This window comes from Hypoxylon fragiforme (assembly GCF_022984875.1).
Source record: "Hypoxylon fragiforme strain CBS 206.31 chromosome Unknown GGS25scaffold_5, whole genome shotgun sequence".
Classification (NCBI taxonomy): Eukaryota; Fungi; Ascomycota; class Sordariomycetes; order Xylariales; family Hypoxylaceae; genus Hypoxylon; species Hypoxylon fragiforme.
In genome coordinates, this window is record NW_026054760.1 from 408,009 (window position 1) to 425,986 (window position 17,978).

General features: G+C 48.7%; 5 protein-coding genes across 5 annotated transcripts; 2 read left to right on the forward strand and 3 right to left on the reverse strand.

Moving 5' to 3' along the window:
* Positions 1 to 39: 39 nt before the first annotated feature.
* Positions 40 to 1,623, reverse strand: GGS25DRAFT_489120 (alpha/beta-hydrolase). Its single transcript, XM_049260876.1, has 2 exons — positions 1,269 to 1,623; positions 40 to 1,144 (listed from the first exon to the last, which is right to left on the reverse strand). Exons 1-2 carry the CDS (start codon positions 1,379 to 1,381, stop codon positions 151 to 153), a joined length of 1,107 nt encoding a protein of 368 aa, XP_049116307.1. The 5' UTR covers positions 1,382 to 1,623; the 3' UTR covers positions 40 to 150.
* Positions 1,624 to 5,036: 3,413 nt separating this feature from the next.
* GGS25DRAFT_263434 (uncharacterized protein) lies at positions 5,037 to 7,574 on the forward strand. Its single transcript, XM_049257314.1, has 3 exons — positions 5,037 to 5,325; positions 5,400 to 5,970; positions 6,061 to 7,574. Exons 1-3 carry the CDS (start codon positions 5,155 to 5,157, stop codon positions 6,924 to 6,926), a joined length of 1,608 nt encoding a protein of 535 aa, XP_049116308.1. The 5' UTR covers positions 5,037 to 5,154; the 3' UTR covers positions 6,927 to 7,574.
* Positions 7,575 to 8,871: 1,297 nt separating this feature from the next.
* On the reverse strand, positions 8,872 to 11,224 carry GGS25DRAFT_263496 (RNA polymerase III RPC4-domain-containing protein). The gene is made up of 3 exons (XM_049257316.1): positions 10,465 to 11,224; positions 8,998 to 10,396; positions 8,872 to 8,912 (listed from the first exon to the last, which is right to left on the reverse strand). Exons 1-2 carry the CDS (start codon positions 10,991 to 10,993, stop codon positions 9,222 to 9,224), a joined length of 1,704 nt encoding a protein of 567 aa, XP_049116309.1. The 5' UTR covers positions 10,994 to 11,224; the 3' UTR covers positions 8,872 to 8,912; positions 8,998 to 9,221.
* GGS25DRAFT_263495 (UreD-domain-containing protein) lies at positions 11,225 to 12,774 on the reverse strand. Its single transcript, XM_049257315.1, has one exon. It carries the CDS (start codon positions 12,447 to 12,449, stop codon positions 11,457 to 11,459), a length of 993 nt encoding a protein of 330 aa, XP_049116310.1. The 5' UTR covers positions 12,450 to 12,774; the 3' UTR covers positions 11,225 to 11,456.
* A 223-nt stretch (positions 12,775 to 12,997) lies between these two features.
* On the forward strand, positions 12,998 to 16,964 carry GGS25DRAFT_263560 (STAG-domain-containing protein). The gene is made up of 3 exons (XM_049257317.1): positions 12,998 to 13,643; positions 13,714 to 13,922; positions 13,987 to 16,964. Exons 1-3 carry the CDS (start codon positions 13,163 to 13,165, stop codon positions 16,864 to 16,866), a joined length of 3,570 nt encoding a protein of 1,189 aa, XP_049116311.1. The 5' UTR covers positions 12,998 to 13,162; the 3' UTR covers positions 16,867 to 16,964.
* The last annotated feature ends 1,014 nt before the right edge of the window (positions 16,965 to 17,978 follow it).

The window sequence follows — 17,978 nt, forward strand, 5'->3', positions numbered from 1 at the left end:
TTACTAGGCACATCTGGAAGCGACGGAGTCCGTCAAGAGCACGGGTTAATATCATGTGATAATCTGCCTGATTACCTACCAGTACATAATACCATTGAATACACCATCCAGAACCTAAGATAAAATACCCATCCATCCAGTATAAGCCCATTAGGTAGGTCGATCAGCTCCCTTCATCCCTTCCCTTGCCCTCAAAACCTCCAAAATCCTCCCCACCACCCGCGCAACCTCCCTCCCATCCCCCCAAACCCCATCATGCGTGCCCTTTAACCCCTTATCCAGCCAAACCTCCTTTACCCCGTCCCGCCTTAGCCGCGCCGCCATCCCGTCCGCCTCCGGCATATCGACTAGCTCGTCGTCGGGGGAATGGCCCAGCACCGCTAATCCACCGGGGAACAGGTCGCCGTAGCGCCGGGAGGAGGCGCATTTCATGGGGGATACGGCGTCCCAGGAGGGTGAGGGGGGCCCGAAGGCGCCGCTGAGGAATTCCGTGTAGGAATCTTGGAAGCGGGCGTTGAGGCCGGCGAGGTCGTAGATCCCTTCGATGCCGAAGACGGCTTGGGGGGGGGTGAGGGAGGGGGAGGGGGAGGGGGAGGCGATGATTTCCCAGCCTTCTTCTTCCTCCGCCTCTTCTCCTCCCTCCCACTCCCCTTCGCCCCCAGCAGCGAACTCCGCCCCCAGCAAAACCTGATACGCCATGAACCCGCCGCACGAGTGGCCCGCAAGGACATAGCGGTCTCCGAACCCGTAGCGCCGCTGCAGGAAGGCGATCGCGGCGCGCACGTCCCGCAGGTGGTCCGGGTGCCGCGCCCCGCGGAACCGGCGCGCGGGGGTTGTCGCCGGGTCCTGCGGGAAGGAGGGGTGCGGGCTGAGGCGGTAGTCTAGGGATGCGAAGGCTGCGATGAATGCTATTGCGGGTGTGGGGTTGGCGTTGGCGTTGCTGGGGGCGGGGTTGGCATGGCTAGAGGTAGGGGCGGAGGTGGAGCGGGAGGGGGAGAGAGAGGTGGAATTGGGGGTAGAAGGGTTAGGGTGAGGGTGAGTGGAAGGAGGAGGGTTAGTTTGTGGTTGTACGATGCGCGATATAATCGGCGCAAAGGTCTGGTGACTTATGCGCGGGTCCCGCCAGGCGCCGCCGTGGATGTAGCTGTGGTTCGGGGGTGCGGGGTGTTAGTTAGTTGAATGGCGCTAAGTAACCTCTATATTTGAAAGATCTTGGTCGGAGTGGGCTGGGCGGGGAGGGGTGGGATGGGGATTGGGAAAACACACACATGATCCAGTATTTGCTCTTGCTCTTGTCTTCAATGTCCACGTCCCAGACCCCTATGTGTTGAAGCTCGTGTGCGCCGTACCGGTGCACTAGGTAGTTGAGGGTCTCTGCCATGGCTGGATTCTGTGCATACCAGTTTACGAGATCGGTATGTAGGTGTTTACTTGTAAATTACGAGTATTATCATTGATGCTAAAAGTTGTAATGGTCGTGAATGAGGAGATGACGATAGCTGGAAATATATTCGTGTTGAGGAATATCTACTTCCTTTGAACGATCGACTCTTTAGCAGCATACAAACTCTAAATCTACACACAAAAATGTCACTCCCTTTTCCCTATAAACGCATATAAGAGCATATTAATCTGGTTTACGATTATGTTAAGACAACGAGGTTCTTGTCATTATAAACCTTTTTCTTGTCTCACAATCTCACAACTCTCACAAACGCAATTCAAACAATCGCAAACATGAGAATTCAATTCAATCCCACATCTCAACGATCTATCAATCTCCTGCTACTCCATATCCAATTTTCGGTTTCGTAAAAACGCATCGTTGAGAACGTCAAATAAATACCATAACAGGAAATAAGACCGCGTGGCCATTTGATTCGTGCGCATGGTAACTGTCAATACGACGATACCATTCGAAACCGCGACGCCGCTGTTTTCCTATTTGTCAATTACAATACCTCCATTGCATCCCGTGAAACTTGAGATGGACAATGCCAATAATGTACGTTGCAGTTGTCCTTTTGTCACGAGATATTTGTATGTGTGTCTGCCTTGGAAGTATTGACAAATTACTGTCAGTTACTTCTGTAGGTAGGTACTGGAGGTATGATATTGCATTGATGTGATAGAACAGATGACGAGTCATCCCGCGACTCCAACTTTGCTACCTACCTACCTACCTATACCTATCATATAAAGAAGTGAACGAAACGGATTGGCGAATTATATACAACATTGAAGTGACGAATTGATCTGAGGTGCAGATTACCTGTTACAGGAGTCCATAACCCGATTGGGGTACACAGTCCCGATACTCACTCATTACATCAATTGATCTTAGGGGACTTCTTAGGGGCTTCCATGTTTATGCGATGGCATTCTCCGGCTGTTGGTAAACAATTCCAGCTTTGGGGTCGCATATACTAACATCTATGTCACGTTGACGGGCCGAAGCCTTTTTTAAAAAGCGGTATAGCCAAGAACTCCGCCCGAGAATCGTGAGTGACTCTAGTGAAGAGCCAAAGATGCAACAAGTCTAATATATGTATAGAAGAACACGGAAAGAGTTCAGACGATTCCAATTGCTTTCTGGGCGGAGTTCATATGTAGTTAGATCCCAACCTTGCGCCGTACCTAGTCCATACAAAGGTTGGTCGCAGATCCCAAACGACCCGTGACAATCCATCCGATTCGATGGCCGCAATGGTAATGGGCTCCACTAAGGGTCTCTTTCAACGTCAAACCAGGTTTGTGCATCTACTGGCTCATCACGAGCCTGTTACCGGATTCGAAATGCGATAGGTTCGGCTACTAGGAAACTATTGTAGGTAAATACAGTGGTTGATCTAGCACAGAGGATCCTCCCGTCGCCAATTTCCTTCACCCACACCTCTAAACAAGGCTGAAAATTGTGAGACATGCAGAAAAATAAAAAAAAAACGCCGAGAGCCATCACTAAAGGCCAAGACCCTGCAATAGAAGCTTCCTAGAAACCCTTCCTGTGACGCCAACCCCCCTTACCTAGTATGCAATGGGAATGGGGGTTACTTCGTCCTCTTCAAACACAAGCCAGATGAACTCCAACAGACACCGCCACTTTACCTACCTCGGTACCGTTATGCCTTCAGCCTTTAGATTCGCCAGAAAATATGAAACATGCGGGGTACAACTTGATTTGTGATGGGAAAACCGATGATTGGGCCTTCTTCTAGAAAGGCACGTATCCCCCGTCCTAAGGAGTAAGGTGAATGTTTCCAATTGATAGTAGGCAACTAGGTTAGATATTTCAATATTTGTCTATACCTGAAGTTCCGTATTTCGACTCAAATCGCATCGAGACGGACTAAACGATCTGTTCTTAATGAATTGAGATTTGATATTTCTCAACTGAGTCACTGGCAGGAATTGCTATGGCTCTACTGGTAAAAACATCTTGCAGATCTGCTTAACCGAAGTGAATCCCCATCAATTCACGGACGGTAAGCGTGTCGATTGCTGAATTGCCGTCAGGGGTAGCACACGTATACCCACTTCACATCGGCGCTGCTAACCCCTGATTGCATGCCTACTGTAGGTAGATACTGGTAGCTGCTAGCTACCCCAGTACCTCTGTAAGCAATCACCCCCCTGCGTTCTGATAGTGCCTTGTTACTGGCTACCAGAAGTTGGCATATATCATATATACCATTCCAACTGCGGCAGCTGTTAAAGGGCTCTATGTTTCACAACCACGGCTTCGTATGTTCTAGATGTTCTAGCTTCTACCAATTCCTCCAAATGGTGGGTTTCTCTTTCAATGCACATCTTCGGGAGTGCTAGCCTAATGAAGGTTGATGCGAGGCACACACACCAGACGGGATGGTCGTCTGATTTTTGTACTGTGGTGGTGTAGTTTATGGCTTACTTCGGAGAATTTCTGTTGTAAAACCAGATCAGGTTGTGAAGGAGGTGATGCTGGGATCGATCCTAATATCAAATATGTTCAGGTAGGCACAGTACTATTAACAACTGGGCGTGATAGATTTAAACGAGATGTAGGCGAGATTGCAATACTCGCCGTTATATATGCTGGCGTATCTGGGGTATCAACTATTACCGAGAGTCAGGGACCTTTTCGCATTCCCTACGCTTCACATGATGACCGGCATCATGTCGGAGACTCTCGAGTAGGTCGCGCCGCTTTCAGTAACTGCAAGATGCAGCATCATTCCGTAATGAGATTGGGGTTAGCACTATTAAAGACTATGAGCGACAGAGCATCATCGACACGCTACTATTCAGGCAAAGAGCTAGCTACTTACTTAGGGTGGTTTGTTTTACAACACCGGGGATCGTCAATAGGTAGCCTACCTACCTAGGTACATGAATACCTACCTGCATACCTTCCCCTTGTCCATATAGCCCTCCTTGTCATCGGGTTTCTCTTAAAGCAGGGGCTTTCTGTATCACGACAAGGGGAGAACTTGCAGAGATTCATATCGGTCGTAGTCTCCGGGTCACTCGCACCGTTACACTCGCCGTCGGTTATCATTCCGGGGTCGCACAGACTTTTCGAACGACCGACCAACCAGCGAGATCTTTCTTTTCTTTTCTTATTCTGGACTTGAGAGTTACGAGTCCAAGTTACGAGGAAGGCGTAGCACTGCCCGATTGGGTGAATTCGCACGAGTTTATGAGCTACTTGCTTCGCTTAACTACGAGTCTGTACACTATGTATGTACGACTTGTATGTATTATTAGGTATACTTGTCATACACCATGCACACATACACATATTCTCTCTCTATCCAGGGTGAAGCAAGGCTTACCCCGAGATATGTACATACCTATGTACACGTGCATTATCTCGACCTACCATCTCCTCGGTGCAATATACACAAGACCCATGAAGACCGGTATTCTGGCTTCACATAATGCGCCACCCCCACAAGACCTCCCCATCAGCGAGCGAGTGCCGGCAGCTCTTTTCGCTTTTTCCTCCGATGGGATACAGACATACCTACATACATAGATATGGGCCGGCCCGCATGGCATCTTCTCTCTTCTCCCCTTTCGGCTTCTTGCTAGATTTTCTCCTTTTTCCACCCTCATACCTTAGAGCTCGTTTCTGTTTCTTTTTGTTTCTAGGCGCCTGATAGAATACGATCTATCATGGCAGCCCAGGACCCGAATGCACCTACCGACAGCAATGGCGAGGCTCTGGTGGTCACCGTTGCCGCGATGTTGACGCTCTCGTGGCTATCTGTATTCTTACGCTCATACGTGCGTGCGAGGTTGACGAATGGGTTCCAATGGGATGACTGGATCATGTTGGTTGCTCAGGTACGTTTTTAGACTTTGGAACGAGTTACCGCAATATAACGTATCTCATAACTCGCTCTAATACTCCGGACTAGGCGAACTACACCGTCTCCTGCGCCCTAATCCTCTGGGGCGTGCGCGAAGGGCTAGGCAGACACAACCGCTCGCTGGACCAGCACCACGAGATCCGCGCGCTTCAGGCGCAGGCCCTCGCGACCGCGACCTACATCCCGAACATGTGGCTGATCAAGGTTAGCATCGGGATCTTCCTGCTACGGCTCGCGTCCGAGAAGCGGCGGTACCGCTACACCATCTACGGGACGCTGTTCGTCGTCAGCGTCTGGAGCATCGTGCTCTTCTTCTGGAACATCTTCCAGTGCAACCCCGTCGCCGCGCAGTGGGACTACACGCTACTCAAAAACCCGAGGAACCACTGCGTCTCGGCCGACGAGATCGTGAACGCGGCGTATGCGCTCAGCGTCATGAATATACTGACGGATTGGCTGTACGCGCTGCTGCCGATCCCAATGCTCTGGAGGGTTAAGATGACGGCGCAGGCGAAGCTGACGGTGATTGTGATTTTGGGGCTGGGAGTTTTCGCGAGCGTCGCGACGCTGGTGAGGATTAAGTTCTTGGCTGATCTTACGGATCTGGCAGATATTCTGCGTAAGTGCTGAGCCCCCCATTTCAATCCTAAAACGACACATATCTAGGTAGGTATGAAACCGGTCACTAACCCGCATAATCACCACACAGATGCCGGCACCGACGCCATGGTATGGACCCTAGTCGAACCCGGCGTCGCCATCATCGCCTCCAGCCTCGTGACCATACGCCCCCTCCTCCGCCTCTGGAAGGTGAAAGGCTTCGGCTCAACCGGAGAAAGCCGCATCACGAACCCGTTCAGCAAAAACCACCCAGCCTCGCGCACGAACCGATCGAAGAAGACGCCCGCCTTCGAATCCACCGACGAAACCCTCGTTGACGTCGAGTCCGGAAGCCAGGCCAGGAACGTGGTCATCCCCCTATCTATCCTACCGTTTAGGGGCACCATCCACCGGTCCCTATCTCTTTCCGATGCCGGGAGCATGATGAGTCGAAGCTCGCGGTCACAGTCCTCATCCGATACCCGAGCCCAGCGATCCCGCTCCATCTCCGACGTCGAAACGCTAGCCGGCAGCAAGAGCTCCCGTTCCCGGCCAACGCACAACAACAACATGTCAATGCTATTCGAAGCGCCCAGCGAAGACGACGAGCGATCACGTTACGATTTCGGTTTCGAGTCCCGGAGTCCTACATCCACTACTTCTAACAACCGATCACTCCTACGCCGCGACGACGCGAAAAGCGAGATCTTATTCATCGAGGGCAACGTGACTCCCGTGCCGCCTACACCACCGCTACCGCTCCGTCTTCAGGGACAGGGGGGGACGTGGCTGCTGGAGCAGGAGCAGGGGTCGTCCAATGAGGATCTGGGTCTCGGGCTCGGGAGGACGAGGTCGACGCTGTCGAGTAAGGCGAGCAACGCGAGTTTGATCGTGAAGCCATTGCCGCGGTTGCCGGCGCCGTCGCCGTATCAGCGGTGGAAGATGGGACAGGGGCAGAGTCGGCGGCCGCGGTGACAACAGCCATATCTGATGGATATTGTCGTGGCCAATTCTACGATAAAGGAGCAAAACTACCGATCTCGGTGTCGCAACAAACGACATCGAAACATTACACTTACACTTCTCTTAACACTTTTTTTACACACTTATATTCTTTTGTTCGATTCCATACATACATCTATCTATCTATCTAGAAGTGCGAATACGGGATCTCACAGGGACCCGAGAGATACCCCCTAACGGCCGAAAAAGCTCAGGCAGGTTGAGCTATATACCATATACCTACTATATTGGGCAGGAGACAGGTAAAGGGAGTTATAGGGGGAAAAGAAAAGATGGGTATATACCATTGGCTATTGAACACGTCTAGCCTAGGCCAAAGGGGTATTGGGGGTTTGCTTTGTTGTCTTGTCTTTATTACCGTTCGCTAAAGGAGACCTTTGGGGAGAAAGTTCGCCGAGGGAGGGCAGCACCTAGATTTCTTGTTTATTCGTTTTCGCTGGCAAGGCGTTGGAGGATTGGGGGCTTGGGGGTAAATAAAGGGGTCAGGAAAGTCCCAAGGTTTGGGTTGGGTTGGGTTGGTTTAGGTACTAGGTACCTAGGTATCATTCTTCGAGAGTCTCAGTAACTACATGTATACATAACTTACTATGTACATACTGGATAAATTCATCGTCTACCTATATTCCTTACATCGCTGTCGCAGTCTCACGTAGTTACCAAGTCTGTGTCTACTACTACAAGAAGATATATCTGAACATCTTCATTGACAACGCCCCGGGTCTATTAGATCATGGCAACAACCTTGGAACTTACATAGGTAGGTATATTACTAGCAGTAGGTAGTTATTCCGAGAAAGCATAAAAGTCACATGGATATTAGTTAGTTAGTTAGTTATGCGCCGCAAGAAACCACGTCCTGGAGTACCTAACTAAGAGGCATCAGACGCCGTCTTGGCACACCACCAGCGACTTCCAAAGTTCCTATACCTACCTACCTACCTACCTACCTATGCACTTATCATAATACCTAATTAGTAATTACCATAAAGCCGGAATCATAGTCCACAATTTCCGTGCCAGCCCTGGGACCTTTTTAATACCATGCAAGTAAAAAAACAAGATAAATTATGGAAGGGGATAGGTAGGTAGGTAGTTAGCATTTTCCACGAAGCCAAACAATCACGGCGATAGTTATTAAGTAGTTAGGTAGTCGATTGAACCTAGGTAGTGTAGTGTATATAACCCGAGCATCCCAGTCTCGCCAGTCCACCCACCCGACCCAACGCCGGGCCGTGCCACCCAGGTAGATATTTATTTGTTCTAGACCAGCTTCCTGGTTCTTCCAGGTAGTTACTAGGTAACTAGGCATTGCAGGTACCTAACCTTGGAACCCTGCCTGTCTTCTCGCTCCAATCGCATCCCCCACCAACTACTATGCCGTACCTATCCCATCACCACCGTAGGGAGTTACCAACTCTAGTACTTGTTCTTGAATACCTAACCTACCTACCTACCTACCTACCTATTCACTTACCTCTTGTATTGTACATCCACAACAACCCTCTCGAGTCTCAAGCCTCGTCTAATCTACCTCCCTATGTATACATATACTACCTACCTACCCAGGTAAGCACCCAGTTACAAACGCCTCGTCACCGACAGGATCCGCCACTGAAACACCAAGCTATGTAGGTACAGTACCCAGGTCCCAGGCCAGCTGTCTCACACGGGGTGAGGCTAACTAACGTTGCATCCGTGCTCGCAGCTCTAAAAAAAAGGCCTCCGCAAATCCTAGTTAGTTACCTAGTACATACCTAGGATGCGCAGCGCGGAACCGGGACGGGGCCGGAACCGAGCACTTGGGATGTGATGTGATGGGTTTTCTGCCCAGGGTTGTATTCGCTTCGAAGGTTCCATATGATAGGTAGGTAGGTAGTTGGTACCTAGGTACTTGCTTACCAGGTAGGTAGTTAGGTAAACTTCAAGATTATCCGAGTACTAGATATTCATAATAACGTTAATACTCATGTTATTGGGGGGTATCAACACCATCATCATCATATTCTTCTTGTAAAATACATACTGTATCTCGTTCTATGCCACCTAAAGCCGAAGGCCACCTAACGAGAGCTTTGCCAACCTTGGAAACGTTATCCCATGTACATTGACCCTACCTTACCTAGCAGGTGAGGTTCATTCACAGTCCAACTTTTTCGTGAATAGTTCTAGTAACAGCATCATAGCGCCCAGGAACAAACTAACGCCCAATGTACAGGATAATATCCTAAATAATACTCATTATTGATATCATTCGTCCAGGCCGTCGATGCCATCAAGGCTAGGATCCCAATCCTCCTCCTCGTCCCACACCGGAACCACAACGAACTTGCGGACCACATCGCCCATACCGTAGGCGGTGCCGGTGCTGGCTTCTGGGTTCTGGAGGTCGATATTCTGCTCGATCACCATGGCCGACATCTGGTATCCGGTGTCCGCTCCCATACCGATAGTCATGGGCGTGCCGCCCCAGTCCATCTCTATTTTACCCGACTGGCGCACGTTTAGTTTGCCGATGAGACCGCCCTCGGGCGGAAGGGTTCCAAAAGGATTGTACGCCTTCTTCTCCTTCTCGGCGCCATCCTCGGTCTTCATCTTGTTGCGAGTGTTCGAGTTACCGTTCTGCCCTACCTCCTCGGCTAATTCCTCGAAAGGGTTGACTAGTGGTGGGAGAATAGGTGGTAGTTGGAAGAGGTACATCACATCGTCTTTCTCTTGTGCCTTATCTGCCTTGTCTGTGTTGCCCTCCTCCTCTGTTTCAGCGCGGGGACGGAAGCTAAGTTCTTGTAGCTGAGCTTCCAAGTCGTATACGGTCTGCAAAATCTCAGGATCCTTAGCCGCTTTTTCTTTGCGTCTCTGTTGTGCGATAGCGACACTATCCTCGTTACTGATGGTCGCCTTCTTGACTTCTGGAGAAGATGGTTGCTTAACAGCTTCCGGTATGTCGGCCATGTCTATATCCATCATATCTGATCCCGTGCCGGGCTCATCCTTAACTCCACCCTCACTCCTAGGGGCCGCGTGCCAACTATCCCCGTCCTGGTCCGATCCAATATGTAGTAAGTCCTTAGCTGCCCGGGATATGAACATGTCTTCATCGTCGGATGATTGGCGTTCCTCTGCTTCAAGCTCTGCCGTGGTCTTAACTTTCACTTCGTCATCTTCGTGAAGCGTTCGGGGAAGGCCAACTGGAAGACTGCCGAACGACTTTTGCGAGAAGCGAGATGGTTGACGAGATGTTTCGTCTTCATTAGATGGGTCAAGTTCATTAAGAAGATCAATATTAACTCGTTCTTCATGATCCCGCCTAGGTCGATATCTGGAAGAGTTAAAATCGGGAGGGAAATGGGCCTTTGAGGAAGAGCCGCCTTCGCCTCCTCTTCCTCCTCCTCCTCCTGATCCTCTACCAACTCCTTTAACGTTTGCTAGTAATGAGTGAGTACATGGATTCTTGAAATGAAAGGTGCATAACTTGAGTATAAGCAAACCGTACTTTGATCAATCGACGAGAAGGGGCCAGATGCCATGACAGTTCGCCGCATGAATCCGCGCTGGCCTCTATCTCCTCTTCCTCGACCTCGGCCTCGTTGTGCCCTTCGTTCCTCCGCTCGTAGTTCTTTTTCCTCTTCTTTAATCTTCATGGCTAGATCTCGGTTTCTCTCTTCCTCTAGTCTTGCTCGCTCTGCGGCATCACGTCGAACGTTCTTAGGTCTGAATCTGCCAGTAGCGCGTGAGGACGTAGCACTAGGTGTCATAGACTGCCTGGCACTGGAAGGGATAGATACAGCTGGGCTTTGTGCTGGTGATGGATTTGATGGCGCATCTTGCATCGATGCGTCACCTCCATCAGCGGGGGGTGGGGCTTGTGATGGAATTTGGGTGGGCTGTGTATCTGCCTCAACCTGAGGAGTGGCACTTTCGACACTCGAAATAGCACCTCTGGCTGCACCTCTTCCTCTTCCACCCCGTCCACCACCCCTTGCACCTCTTCCGCCAGTAGCGGATGAACCACGAGGAGGCATGATGTTTATATCATAAATGATGGTTAATAATGAGTCTGGGTTGTGGGTGTGTTTGTATTCGGAGTGAAGAGATGAATGATGATTTATATAGTTCAATGTTTATTTGTTTACAAATAAGAGTAAAAGTAAAAGCAAAAGTAAAAGGAAAAGGAAAAGTAAGAGTGAATGCGAGACTGAAGGTTTGGAACGACGTGAAATGTTAAACGCTAATAACTTTATTTAGAGTTGAATAGCTGGGAAAAGTTTATGGTGGGGCAGGAATCGTTCAGTACAAGAGGTACGTAGTACATAGTACTTGTCCAGGTTATCTTATCGGTGTGAAAATATGGGGTTGACAGCTGTCCAACAAACGATAATTCATTATTGATTAATTATCGACCCGTCGTGTAGGATTGAAAGAAAAGGGGGCATTATGTCCCCAAAACTTAGGTTGGTACGCTGTGAAGACTTGATAACCACTGTATCATCGAACACACATTAGAGCTTGTTCACCAAAGTGCTTTTCAATGCTGCCTTCTCGAAGGAGCATTGACCCTATCCAATTTCGACCAGCTTCAACAGTTGCTGCACCGAATTTCACAATGATGCAGCCCCGCACATTAGCTGCCGACCAAAGTATGTGTCTATCCTTTTCTTCCTGTAACCTCTTAATTCGCCAACTCTCAAGAGAAGTCTGAAGGATGGCTTCGTCCTTCTGGCGTGCTTCGGCGCTGCGGAAATCTCGACCACCTATTCGTGGCAATGCAGCAAATTCTGAAAGAAAAAATTCCCCGATAGATTTGGTCATTGGCCCCCTGAGAATCAAAGTTCCCACCACGGCATGTCCATACATCGACTCCTGAAGCGAAGGTGACCCAGCTGGTCTATTTGCGCTGTCAAGGATAACCGTATCTCGAACTAGAAGCCGGTCTTGGGTATTTTTGTTTTGGGGAGTAAACCAAACTTCGTTGCGCCCAATCCAACGAGCTAGACTCCAATTTTCACCGAGAGCAGTGCGGCCCTGAGTAACCCAGTCCAACAGACATAAGGAAGCGTTAGCAGTCAGTCTAAATATCTGAATCTGCTCATAGACACTGCTTTCGAATGGTTGAACTGGATCGGGAAGAAGACAGAGCGCCGCGCCATCTTTGATTTCCACATTCAAATCCTGTCGTGTCACGATATCTGGTTTAATGGACCGAAATATCTTGGTATGTCCTTGGGTGACGATGCTGAGTCTTGCTCCAGGTTGCACATCAACGAAGAGGTGTATTCTATCACCGGCCACAAGACCTCCTCCGTAGGACAAGAGAAATGCCAATACACTGCCTTGTTCAGCGCTAGAAGCCGGAGAGATGAGTTTTAGCGGGTATTGATAAGTAATACTCTCAAGTGAGGAGACATGATTTGGCGAGAGCTTCACAATTATCCGGCCCTCTCCAGCGACAGAAGATGATTTTGGAAATGGTGATTTCATGTCGTATTATTTTGGGAGGAGTTAATTGGCGCAATGCATTTCATATTGGCGATAGAGCAGGCACTAGTATATAGTATATTTTGAAGAACGCTTCCCTAAGTTGTCATTGATGCTTATCTCATAACTAGTTGCGGGCATGAGATAAACTCAAACTTCTTGATATGTATTTATTAGGTAGTTGGATACTTGGATAATATTTTGGATTTGTTACTGAATTGATCGGAGTGACATGTTCATAATTAATATTTAAATAGTGAGTAGAAGAACAAGAAAACGAAAAAGGGACTGAAAGATGGAATAGTTGGATATGTCTAGGTTAGACATGTACAAGTTAGTATCTTGACAGCATGAAATTATTCAGAGATATGCAAACAATAACTAAGTACAGTACGTTGTTTGTCCACTAATTACAGGCAAAACCTCGGTTATTCAATAATAAGGTACAATATTCAGGTACCTAGGTGTCCTATTACTAGTAGTAGTCTATTATTACTAGTAGATGATTCCCTTTAGCAGTTGGGACCTGGCTTTTAACTTTGAATTTTTGGCGAATCCAAACACGCTCCCCACCAACCACCAGACGCGCTGGAATTTCCCAGTAATCCTTTCTCCAGTCAACAATTTCTAGTGCATATTTACGCTAGTAGTAAATTGAACAATCGAGAACCTCCAAATCAATAATGGTCGCATCGCATTGCATTTAAACTTCCCACATGTCACCATCCAGATTGCCCCTCATGGAAACTTCAGATAATAACGCGACATCCTCGCCCGCGTCTATTCCAGAGAATTCGCGACGAAGATCAGGACGCGTTGTCAGAGCCCCTCAAAAGTTCTCTCCTGAGCCGAACTCTTCACAAAACGAACCTACCGCCTCTAAACGAAAGAGAGGCCCCGATCGCGACGAGGAAGATGCCGAGAATGAGTCACCTGCCGAAGTTGATGACGAAGAAGAATTAAGCAACCCCGACGACGAAGATGACGATGTTGAGGAGTCCGCTTCTCGATCTAAGAGATCTAAATCCAAGTCCAAGTCTCGGCCAAAGAAGCCAGCGATGAAGCGCGCAAAGGTTAATGGCAGCGCACCAGTGGACGTCGCGACCGCTTCGAGCGCGCCCGCAGTCAAGCTTCCAAACCGACCTAAGAAGACTGTCAGAGTTACTATTGCCCATCCTGATGGAGACGGCCTTTATGGTGAGCGCTAGACATTTTATATAGCAATGCGGATGTGTAGCTATGTGAGGACCTGCTAACATTATACTAGCCGACGTATTCGGTTCTGGCGAGTCTTCCGACGATGTTGCCGCACAATGGTTTCAACGTTACCAGCAAGACGATGCCAAAGCCCTTACTGAAGTTATCAACTGCGTTCTGCTCGCCGCTGGTTGTGAGCAACGACTAACAGAAGATGATATTCGAGACCCAGACAATTCTGCCAACAGACTGTCAGAATTAGAAGAGGCCTATCAGCAGGTGTGTTAATTTCGCCTGCTCACATATTCTTACGTCTCCCGTATACTAACTGAGCCATAAATAGACCAGCATTTCAGACTACCCTCTTATATCGAGGGCGAAGAGCAGCAAGAATTTCCGTGAGCTCCTTGTTGGATTCTTCGAGTCATTATTTAGTTTACTACACCAGACCGATGTTCTCTACAGTGACGAAGAGCTATTGGACAACATTCAACGATGGGTCGGCATCATGTCGTCCTCTTCGTCACGCCCCTTCAGACATACAGCAACGACTGTAGGACTAGCAATACTAAGCTCCCTCATTGAGGTGACAAAGCAACTTGATGATCGAATTACGAAATCCAACCAAGCCTTGCAGGCCGAGTCTAATCGCCGAGGCAAGAATAAGAATCTTGTTGAGAACACGAAAAAGGCGCTTGATACGGCGAACAAGAACCGTGAATTTATCGACGGTAAAGTGAAGGATCTGTTTGATATTGTCTTCGTCCATCGATACCGTGATATAGACCCCAAGATTCGCGCCGAATGCATTGAAGCGCTTGGTACCTGGGTCTGTACGCTCCCCACCGTCTACATGTCTCCCGAATATTTGCGTTACCTGGGATGGCTACTATCCGATATCTCTGTCTCCGCCCGACTAGAAGTTTTGAAGCAGTTAGGGAGAGTTCTAAAGCGAGATGCTGAGAAGCTGGCCCATTTCATAGACAGATTTAGGCCCCGCTTGGTTGAAATGGCTACTAGAGATGCTGATGTTTCCGTACGAGTCGCAGCAATTGCGGTTGTCGATATCCTCCGATCATCCGGCATGCTTGAACCCGAAGAAGTCGACTCCGTCAGCAAATTGCTCTTTGATTCTGAACCCCGTGTACGCAAAGCTGTTGTCGGATTTTTCACGGCATTAGTTGAAGAGCTATTCGACAACAAAGTAGACGAAATTGGAGGTAGTGAAGTGCTGGACGAAGTCTTTGGTGATGATGAAGAAGACGAGTATGATTCAATTCGAAAGGACTGGATTCATATTAAAGCCCTCGCAGAGAACCTCGCTGTTTACGATGCCCAAATAGATGAGGAACAAGAGGAAATTCGACACGGGCTAGATGTGGCGGCAGATGTAACCAATACTGTCATGCCAGAGTCACGAATTGCACTAGCAACGCAACTACTCTATGAAAAGATCAACGAAGTCAACAACTGGCAAATTCTTGCTGGCTATCTATTATTTGACCATTCAACCAGCGCAAAATCAAGGGCGAGCTCAAAGACACACTCGGTTGAAGCAGCCACAAAGAAAGCTGTTGCCCCTGAACCGCGAGAGGAGGCAATTCTGCTCGAGGTGCTCGCCGCCGCTGTGAGGGAGAGCCTGGTGCCATCAACAGAGCATGACAGGCACAAGAAAAGAACTGGTAGGCTTGACGCAGACGCACAAGATGACGCTGGCATGAAGCTGGCTTCGCTTATTCCTCGCCTCTTGAACAAGTTTGGGTCGGATCCTACGATGGCTTCCACCGTACTCCGACTAGAACATTTCCTTGATCTGGAAGTGTTCCAACAGCTACGTCAGAATTCGGCAACGTACGACAAACTTCTCGATGAAATCACTACCCAATTCAACCGTCATGTTGACCAAGGGCTACTCAACGAGGCAACTGCGGCATTGATCCACGCTAGACAATATGAGGAACTTGAGGAATTGACTGACAACAAAATCGCCGTGCTTTGGGACAACTCGCTTAACTCTCTACGAAGTATAGACAAAATCTGCGAGCTATCAGCTAGAGGCAATCTTGACCGTGTGGCGCTTACGGAACTTTCGCAAACCTTGATGAAGATGAGCAAGTTGGCCAGCATTTCTGACTGCGTCGATGTCCTCGAAACACCAGGAACGTCGATTGACTCCGACCAGCCAGCTATCAAGATTCTCACCGGCATCGTGCATCGTGGCCTGCTAACCGAATCAAATGAAGACCTAGATGATCCGGAAGATGAAATAGTCGCATTTGCCATTAAGGCGTGCCAATTCTACTTCATGTGGAAAGTAAGAAGATTACGGAACATTGTTGAGAATGATGAGGATATCCCGGATGCCGAGGTCGACCAATTGGTCCTATTACGCAAGGAATACATTACAAACCTGATTCAAACCTTTTCCTCGCGTGGATTCAACGATGACCTTCGTCTCTTCGCAGTCGGCACTGCCTGTGACCTCTGTGGGTTGTTTGTCTTTCTCCGATCTAAGGTAGAGGACCCACAAGCAACCAAATACCGAAAGCTACGGCCTCTTCTTGAGGAAATGCCATCGGCTCTCATCACTCAAGAAATAATCCCCATATTCGACGCAGCTGAGCGTGCGTACGCAAAGCGTGCCAAGAAACAGCTCAATGATCCTGACGACGATGAGGACCCTCTAGATGATGAACTACCACCCGAGGATGATGAAGATGAGGAGCTTACCGAGCAAGAGCATTTCGCAGCCGAATTAAAAGCCGAAAAGATTCTCTGCGAACTTACCGGTAAACTTACCCTTGCCATATTGGCCAAGAACATCGACTACAGCGGTCCAGACGCTGGCAAATTACGCAAGCGTCTCAACCGCAATAAGACGAAGCTCGGAAATAACTACAGAGATGTTGTAGCATACCTAGACGAGGACCACCTTCGCGAGCTAAGAGGTGGCAAGAAGAAGCCCGTCTCTAAAGGCAAAGGGAAAGAGGCGATGAAGAAGCCAGCACTCAGTGCGGAATTAGTGATCGAGGACGACGACGATGATCTCCCGAGAGCCGATGACCCCTTTGAGGATGTCGAGCCCGAGGAAGGTACCGTCGAGGACTTGCGACGAAGAGAGCTCCTCGAGGATCCAATCGAGGACGATGATGATGAAGAGGAGAGACCGCCGGCAGGAACTGCTGACGACCCTATGGAGGATGATGAGGTCATCGGGGATTAATCAATGATGGACACAAGAAAAAAGACAAGAATTGAAAGAAAGAAGGGGGTAGATGGGCGTTTGATTCTATTCATTGTAACTATCTACATCACATACCTACCTGTCTGCCTATTTGTCTGCCTACATAGGCAGGCAGGTAGGTAGATAACTCATGGGGTTGGAACTGATTTGGCACGTAACGGACTCGATATCGATATGAATGACGGGGAAAGGTGGCTTGAACCCTTTTTTTTGTTTTTTTGGCTCTCTTTTGCTCTTTTCTTGCGCACCTTGCATGGATGCATTTCTATATGTTCTGTATCGCTGCCTGCTTGCACCACCACCACTGCTAGGCCTCTCGCCGAAGGTGGTAGGTTGAAGTTTGCGCGTGTCAGTGAGACCCCTGGATTCTAATCATAAGATGGATATCTAGGTAGGTAAGCTGGAAAGCAAAGCAGAAGAGAAGACAAAAGAAGAGGAGAGAGAGATGAAATGAAGGGTGGCCTTGTTAATTGCTATTGCTAAAGGAGTTACTTATATTACCTACGAGGACGAGTGGCTGCCTATTTTTTTTTTGCCTTGCTTGCCTTGCTTCCAAGATTCCCTATTTTTTTGTGTTCGTTTTTAATGGTGGTTGTTTTGATGGTGCCTGCATAAATACATCATAATACCTGCTATCTATCCTCCGGGGTAGGTATGTAGGTGTGTGTGTATGTGCTGTGTAGTGTCTACGTACTGTTTTTTTGCAAGGCTATGTATGTTCGTTGTTGGTATGTATGCATGTGCAGGGCTGTGTCGTGTAGCCGCTACTGCTACTACCTACCTACAATATGTTTGGCTGCGTAGACCGACTGCACGGGCTGCGTGAGTGAGCCGCGGAGGTTGCATGTTAGGCATTCGAAGTTTCATGGTCTGGGAGGGCTCGCGTGTGGATATAGTTACGTGTAGGTATGCGATAATGGATGCTTTTACATACCTACCTACCTACCTACCTACCCTAACTACCTAACCTATACGCATCATTTAATACCTCCAACTACTATCTGCCTACCTAGGTACTCCATGGTGATGGTGATGTTGATGTTGATGTTGATGCGTATTTGCATACCTATGCATACATTTGGGTTTATACA

Excerpts from the sequence above, each read along its gene's own strand:
- GGS25DRAFT_489120 (XM_049260876.1), bottom strand. The coding sequence starts at position 1,381 with ATGGCAGAGACCCTCAACTACCTAGTGCACCGGTACGGCGCACACGAG. Across the intron at positions 1,145-1,268 it reads AAGAGCAAATACTGGATCAT|CTACATCCACGGCGGCGCCT; the intron begins GTGTGTGTTTTC and ends CCCGAACCACAG.
- GGS25DRAFT_263434 (XM_049257314.1), top strand. The coding sequence starts at position 5,155 with ATGGCAGCCCAGGACCCGAATGCACCTACCGACAGCAATGGCGAGGCT. Across the intron at positions 5,326-5,399 it reads GGATCATGTTGGTTGCTCAG|GCGAACTACACCGTCTCCTG; the intron begins GTACGTTTTTAG and ends ACTCCGGACTAG. Across the intron at positions 5,971-6,060 it reads GGATCTGGCAGATATTCTGC|ATGCCGGCACCGACGCCATG; the intron begins GTAAGTGCTGAG and ends ATCACCACACAG.
- GGS25DRAFT_263496 (XM_049257316.1), bottom strand. The coding sequence starts at position 10,993 with ATGCCTCCTCGTGGTTCATCCGCTACTGGCGGAAGAGGTGCAAGGGGT. Across the intron at positions 10,397-10,464 it reads CTTCTCGTCGATTGATCAAA|CAAACGTTAAAGGAGTTGGT; the intron begins GTACGGTTTGCT and ends ACTCATTACTAG.
- GGS25DRAFT_263495 (XM_049257315.1), bottom strand. The coding sequence starts at position 12,449 with ATGAAATCACCATTTCCAAAATCATCTTCTGTCGCTGGAGAGGGCCGG.
- GGS25DRAFT_263560 (XM_049257317.1), top strand. The coding sequence starts at position 13,163 with ATGTCACCATCCAGATTGCCCCTCATGGAAACTTCAGATAATAACGCG. Across the intron at positions 13,644-13,713 it reads TGATGGAGACGGCCTTTATG|CCGACGTATTCGGTTCTGGC; the intron begins GTGAGCGCTAGA and ends ACATTATACTAG. Across the intron at positions 13,923-13,986 it reads TAGAAGAGGCCTATCAGCAG|ACCAGCATTTCAGACTACCC; the intron begins GTGTGTTAATTT and ends AGCCATAAATAG.